Genomic DNA, 7,486 nt, shown 5'->3' with positions numbered 1-7,486 from the left:
GTCTCTAATAGAGACAGAAACATTCCGTCACAACATTATTAATTCCGTCTCTAAAGTTGGATTATGAGAAACAAAATTCCGTCTCTGTGGCTTGGATTATTCCGTGACAATAGAGACAGATTATAAATTCCGTCTCTAATTTAATTATTTTAAAAAAAAGACTGAATTTAGTATTTTATGCTATTCACTATTTGAAAAGACACAAATTTTGATCTACATATTAATGTTAGTTAACAGTCATGAGAAAAGTTCTCGAAAAAAAATACACGCAGTTTGCAACTAACCATTACCTAATAATAATATTAATACGATAATAAATCTAAAACTTTCCAAACTCCAAATTTGTGTTATTGTGTCCCCTCCTTCATTGTCATTATCATTATCTCAAGCTCTTGACATATGCTTCAGAATAACACCTAAGCTGAAAAGGTATAACTTCCACCAACCTGCAAAATTTAAAATATATGTTGGTCTCATACCACAATAATAGAGTTAATATCATACACTAAAAAGCATAAATTACAAAATTATATAGTTATACCTAGAAGCATAAATTAGAAAGACAAAGGTACAAAATTATACTTAAACACTAAACCTATACTTGTAACCTCAATTCCTTCTATTTGTATGTTAGCTTTTTATCCTCCTTCAACATTTATAACTTAAAAGATGGTTGAGGGGGACCATTCTTAAAATCTGTGGGTTGAATCAATCCTCCATATTCAAGAGGAATATTCTCTGGCCTTATAAATCTGAACAAAAAAAGCCTGCACCAATTAAGGTAGTTTAGAGGGAACAAATATATAGAGAAAAAAATAAGGAAATTCAAAGAATTGAACAAAGACAACTAGCACACGTATGAATATGGTAAGGCTCTAGAAGTTAGGTTGCTGATGCATGCACCAACATCATCATTATGCATCCATTCACTTTAAAAATTTAAAATTGAACTAGAAAAATAAGACAGAAAAATCTGATAATTGAACTAGAAAAATCTCATTCCCTTACTTGAAACATAAAATGTTCTTCCTTCAGTTTTCTCCTAATATTTGCAATCTCTTTCCTTAGCTATTCAATTATCAAAGAATGTGCTTCTTGATTTTTTATAAGTCTAAACCGTTAAAAAAAAAAATTAATCCTTCAATACACATTGCCAACAGGCCACAGCTACCGGTTGATATAAGCTTGGTGTGTTATTAGAGGGAACATAGACAATAATGTTGAACTTCAAGGGTCTGTACCTCTCTAGCCTATAAACACCAACATGACAAGACAATCTCCCTATTAAACAACATGCCTTATTTCTTCTAACTATGTTGATCCAACTAACCAAATTAACTAACTCTCTCATTAACAATAATTATTTAATGGTAATTCTAGTAGAGACTTAAGAGTAATGGTTTCCCCCTTGCATCATATTCACAAATGGTAAGTAAAGTGTGTCTAAACCACTGTACAAGAAAGGAAGCAAATATATGTAATTTTAACTGATATCTTTCTCAACTATAACATTAAATTTTCTTTGATAAAGACAATATTGGTTTGATGAAGTAAGATCCCCATCAGAGATTCAGTGTAAGTAGACACATAAAAAGTATCAAGCCTATTTAAAGTGGAAAAATAACTATGTTGATCTAAAATAGAGGAGCAAACCATTACATTTATGAGTTTTAGCTTACCCCGTGAACCTTCATAAGGAGGCAGAGTGTGTCTCTATTTATTTTACCACTAATTGCCCTGAATGAAAAAATAAACCAAAACCAGAACATTTTCAGATTAAATTATGATAACATGTAAGATAGAAATGTGGTAAACAAAATATTAGAATCACAAAATTTTTACCCTCCCTAATATTATTTGGTAACCAAGTAAAAACCAAAAAATGAGGAGACTATGAGAAAAAGGTAGAACATATAACTACAGAGAAAGAAGAGTTACACAAATGAGAATCATAAAATATCACAGCCTTAGAAAAGACACATAGTGCAAAGCTATGTCTACTCTGTCGAACTTGTAGGGATGCGAAATAATGTCGTTAATATAGCCATTGCTGAAGCAATAGTCTGCAACATGTAAATATGAAATACCAATTTATAGTAAGTACTAGTACTAAGGAAAAAAACCATAAGAGTAACATAGTGATTTGTACAATGAATATTAATTTGAGTTAAACTTAGAAGTTATATGAAAAATGGGATTATATGAAAACAGTAGATTCCATAGAAAGAACTTAATCTTAGGATAGATATTACCTTCAAAAAAATTTATCTCCTTGCTAGAACAAAGCCATGCCTTTTCTATCTCCTTGGGAGAATGAAGTCAATGTCAATTGCCAACAATTCCATTGAAACATAAAAAGAAATACCTACAAGATGTGAAAGAATCACAAATAAAAATGGAACCATTACTAAAAATTTCAGAGCATATCACAAAGGAGAACTCATATATGGAACATTATAGCAGCCACTTACCTCAAAAAATCAATATGCAAGGAAAGTTTCTCAAATTTACCAAACATGACTAAAAGATTGTAACTTCGCGGCAAATGCAAGAGGCAAAGATGCAATCTTGAAGTCATTCCCTTACCCGCTTCATGTAAAAGGCAAGTAATCAATATATGTAATTTGCAATATAAAAAAGATTGGAATTAAGTATGAAATTAAATTATAACAATGCATAATAATTACAAAAGAATAATGATTAAACTAAATCTTAAGAGGTGGTCTGAATGCCTAGTTCAGCCATGTATCCACTCTTCTCTTGTTCACCAATTTAAGTCACAAGACGCATTTACTCTTTTACAATAAGCAAGTATAGAAAACTTTGAATTAACAATCATTGACCAACTTCCGCAATCAAATATGAATCATTTTCACTGCATAAATGTAGGTTTGTTCAAACTACGAATTATAGTTCTAATCTTGCAATAACAAAGATTCATCCTAAAGGGGTGTATCTATCAATCGATCTGTGTTCAACAAACAACAAATCAAATAATCACTTAGAGAACATTTATCAAACAGTTTGTGTTCAACCAACAACAAATCAAATAAATGTAAACCAGATAACAGAATATGAGAATGGTGAAACCATGTGTCGTGAGACGAAACAGAATATGAGATCTAGTTGATTTAGAGAGATAGACTTTGACAATCAATCAATAACAAACAAGATCCATTTGTTCTTAGTCACCAATCTAGTTAACAATTAGTCAACAATCTAGTTAAGCTTAGGGTTTCTTTTCCTCAAAACCCACAAAAGGGACTCCTCAAGCTTGATTGCTGAAATGATTATCTAGGTTATATGAATGAAAATCATATAAAAATAGGGATAATCGATGAAAAGAAATTGAGTGAAATTTTTAAGAAACTAACCTCAACCACAAGAACTTCAGAACGATATAAAGGGATTGAAATGAGCAGAACTAAGATGAACACGAACCAGGATTTGAACTTAGATGTGCGGATCTATTGCAGGGCGTGTAATTGGAGATGAAGGGATTCGAAATTGCCATTTTAGGGCTTTTGTGAAATTGGTGATGAAGTGATTCTAATTTTTAGTTTGATTATTTTAAGGCTTTGCAGAAATTTGAAGTTGAGGGATGAAAAAATTGGGGGTTTTGGGTTGGAGCCAAGTGAAATTCGATTTTGGAGCCTGTGAAAATGAGATATGGCCCCTGTGAAAATGAGATATGGCCCCAGCGAATGGATAAAAAGTTATTTTTAATTAATTAAAAAAAGAAATTTGACCTGTTTGAGACGGAATTGGAGACAGAATAATTTTGTGACGGTACAATCCGTCTCTAAAGTCCGTCTCTGATGTTAAAAATATAATTCCGTCTCTGTTCATTATATTCGGTCTCAACTTCCGTCTCTATCAGAGACGGAATAAAATCTGTCTCTAAATTCCGTCAGTATATGAAACTTTTCTAGTAGTGGATTAGGCTCATGTGAGTGTGTTCCGAGCCCTAAATCTCTGTTTTTCCGTCCTTTTGGGTGTTTGCTTCCATATAAGATGTTTTGGGATGTGGGACCAAATTTTTTCCCGTTGTAAAGTCTTATGATGCATCTTGAATCTTCATTCTTAATCTTCCCAAGGTCTTCACTAATCTTCGGATGTTCTTGCTTTGCCGATTTGCATGATTTCTTCGTGAATTACATAAAAAACACCCTAAAATTGCTATGTATTGGGACTAATAGAATTACATAATGAAATATAAAAAAAATTATAAATATCCCGAAATCATAGGCAATTGTTCTAATACTCCTTTGCTCTGCTGGTAAATTCTACTGAAATTGATAAAAAAATATGCTAAGAATAACGTACAATCATCAAGGTAATATTTAATTACTAAAGGATGAAGTTTTGTTTCAAGCATCTCATAGAGAGGGGGGTATAAGTTTTACTTTTCAAAATAAGTAGTGTATATTTTAACATAAAAGAGGAGAATAATGTAATTTAAGATATCTTTTAAAGGAAGGAATTGTAATTTACCGAAAATAAAAAGATAAGTCTCCTCACAAAAGAAACACAAATCACCTCTAAGAAAACACAAATCACCTAAAAAAAACAAATGAGCCACGTTGGCAATCCTCAACACCACAAAACAACCAACAAGAGACAAGCACATGGATCACAATTAATATTTCTAATTAAAAAAATAATCATAACCGTTGAAGCAAGCAACGTCCAAGATCTCTCTAATCTCAATTAAACCGACCTAATCCTATTTTCTCCACTCCTATATAAACACTTCCTTTCATACACAATCTTCAATCCTTTCTTCTTTCAAAATAGTCTTCTTCTTTTTTCGATTCAATGGCGCGTACAAAGCAAACTGCTCGCAGATCCACCCTTGGTAAGGCACCAAGGAAGCAACTCGCCACAAAGGCTGCTCGAAAATCTGTGCCAACAACCGGCGGAATCAAGAAGCCTCATCGTTATCGTCCTGGAACAGTTGCTCTTCGTGAGATACGTAAGTATCAGAAGGGTACCGAACTTTTGATTCGTAAACTTCCATTCCAGCGTCTTGTTCGTGAAATTGCTCAGAATTTCAAGACAGATTTGAGATTCCAGAGCCATGCAGTTCTCGCACTTCAGGAAGCAGTGGAAGCTTATTTGGTTGGTTTGTTTGAGGATACCAATTTGTGTGCAATTCATGCTAAGAGGATCACCGTTATGGTGAAGGATATTCAACTTGCTCGTCGTATCCGTGGTGAACGAGCTTAGGGTTATAGACTAGTTACTATTCTGGTATTGGAATGACCTAGGGTTTTGTTTTATCAGTTCGTCTTTCTTTTATGCGTTTTTAGGATTTTAATTTTGGTTTTTTTTTATCAGTTATCTTTCTTTTATGCTGCCGTAACTGTTGTGAACATCATCTGCTAATTTTTCCTCTTCTATTTCTTACTGTGTATTTCCTTTCTCTGCACATTATTTACTTATTTTTCTCTTCTTCTCTTTATGCAACCTTCTTTATGCATCAAAGTAAAGAAGTCATTTGAAAATTAAAAAAAGAAAAAGCTATTACATAGCTATAATAAATATAAAGTTTGAGAAAACTACGATCAAGATGAGATAATAGAATTAAATCCGATTTCCAATACAATCACTAGATGGATAAGCTTCACCCATAAAAACATACCTTTTTCACGAGAGAATAAAATTCCTCATTTTCTTTGTATTCAATATTTTGATGTTATCTTGGCCTTTATTTAAAAAAGTAGCTCAGCATCATACTGCAAATGTCAAAAACATATATGCTAACAAAAAGGAGATCAATGAAAAACGAATATAAGACAATGCCTTTGCAAAATTAATATATGAGAATAAACCTAAATTGATTTCATTTAACATATAAAACGTTGTTGCAATTAAAGAGTCCAGACAATGGCTTTGCAAATAGCAAGACTTAAAATTATTGTTTTTGCATAACTTGACTCAAAGTTACACCATTTTGGACACATGATTGGGATTTTTTATATCTCTGGTCAAGGGGAAAATAGGTATCATCACCATTCATTCATTCTTCAAAGCTATTACTCCTGTCTCCATCTTGAATTTCAGAACTCGGTGCCTTTCAACACGTCAATTTTGAGAATGAGGCAAAAATTTCAAATTTTCATTATCTTGTTTTAGAATATTTACACTAAATTTCTAGATCTGAAACTTCCATCAAGAAAACACAAAAATAAAAATAGAAATCAAGCACCATGAAATCCAACTTTCTAGGCTTTTGGTTCCATTATCTATGGTAGCATCGGTAGGACAGAGGATAAATATGTTCTAAGAAACCTTGGAGAATGTGAATTAATTGATAACGAGGTCAACTGTAGGGATATCCAAACTGCTGCCGGCAATATCAATTGTTCCCCCCTCTTCTCTACTCATCACATGCTCTGTCTTCAAGTTTATCTCGTGCTTGAAGATCTTAGTAAACCTGTCCAATATGAGTTTCACTGTATCTCCAACTTTAACATGAAATTTGGGTAACACTGGAAGGCTGTTTGGTTTACATTCCTTTCGCTCCCAGCTTGCAGAGAAACGAACAAATCCGCAGCAAAAGATTATATTACCTGCAAATGTTCCTGCGGTCATAGAATCCGCAGGAAACTTCTTTAAAGTAAATTCGTTACGAATTATTTCCGTTGGAAATTCCGCAGGAAATACGACGATTTCTACCATTCTTTAGACAATATATTTAAAAGTAGACTTGTATCCAAAAAAAAATGTTTTTTTTATGTTGTTTTACAATATTGAATTTTTGCACTTTAAACTTCTAACACATTTACATTTCATGCACTTTACGTTCAACACTTTATATCTTTTTGCATATTAATTAGGGATGACAATAACTAAATAATCTCGAAAATAATTTCGGACTCGATTCGTTAATTAATAATTTTAAATTGATTTATGAATCAAATCAGTAGAACTTGACCTTAAAATTAAACTCGTTAAATAAATGAATTGGACTTGAGTTATATATAGTTCCACTCATTTAGTTCATAGGTCCAACATTATTAAGAAAAAAGATGAAGTCAAAAAATTATAGATAAGTTGTTTTTAAGTAAATGGTCACGTTAGTCCCTGACTCTGCACCTTGCTGTTACAAAGGTCATTGACTCGGGATTAAATACAAAGTAGTCCCTGAATGTGCACTTCCGTTATCACTTTAGTCCCTGACGTTAAATAATTATATCAACTGATCATGTGGCAAAGGTTTTATGCTGACAAGAGGTATGAGGTGTCACATGAACTAAAGTAAAAGTAGAAAATGTCCACTTTAGTCCCTGAATAAAAAATCAATATCCCCGAAAATCAATATCCTTGAACCATAAATCAATATCCTCAAACTCATTCCAACAAAGTGTTGCTCTTCGTCAATAACTGGGTCATATTCCCCAATGAAGCTGTTTAGTGGTTGCGGCTGACTTGCTGGTAGGTCCATGACTATGCATACTTACTATCAGTTAGGTCCCTGATA

At 32.7% G+C, this 7,486-nt stretch overlaps 1 protein-coding gene and 1 long non-coding RNA gene across 3 annotated transcripts; one reads left to right on the top strand and one right to left on the bottom strand.

The window, feature by feature from the left end:
- Positions 1–219: 219 nt before the first annotated feature.
- LOC25487415 (uncharacterized) lies at positions 220–3,329 on the bottom strand. 2 transcript variants are annotated; one of them, XR_005644189.1, is made up of 5 exons: positions 2,472–3,329; positions 2,253–2,365; positions 1,939–2,063; positions 1,680–1,737; positions 220–767 (listed from the first exon to the last, which is right to left on the bottom strand). It is a non-coding gene; the product is annotated as an uncharacterized lncRNA (long non-coding RNA). The 2 variants fall into 2 exon arrangements; XR_005644188.1 differs by having other exon boundaries at positions 1,680–2,063.
- A 1,451-nt stretch (positions 3,330–4,780) lies between these two features.
- On the top strand, positions 4,781–5,406 carry LOC11413536 (histone H3.3). Its single transcript, XM_003596538.4, has one exon. It carries the CDS (start codon positions 4,819–4,821, stop codon positions 5,227–5,229), a length of 411 nt encoding a protein of 136 aa, XP_003596586.1. The 5' UTR covers positions 4,781–4,818; the 3' UTR covers positions 5,230–5,406.
- The last annotated feature ends 2,080 nt before the right edge of the window (positions 5,407–7,486 follow it).

This window comes from Medicago truncatula, chromosome 2, assembly GCF_003473485.1.
Source record: "Medicago truncatula cultivar Jemalong A17 chromosome 2, MtrunA17r5.0-ANR, whole genome shotgun sequence".
In the NCBI taxonomy this organism is placed as follows: domain Eukaryota; kingdom Viridiplantae; phylum Streptophyta; class Magnoliopsida; order Fabales; family Fabaceae; genus Medicago; species Medicago truncatula.
The sequence above is the reverse complement of the archived record's forward strand: the minus strand, read 5'-3'. Positions and strand labels throughout refer to the sequence as shown.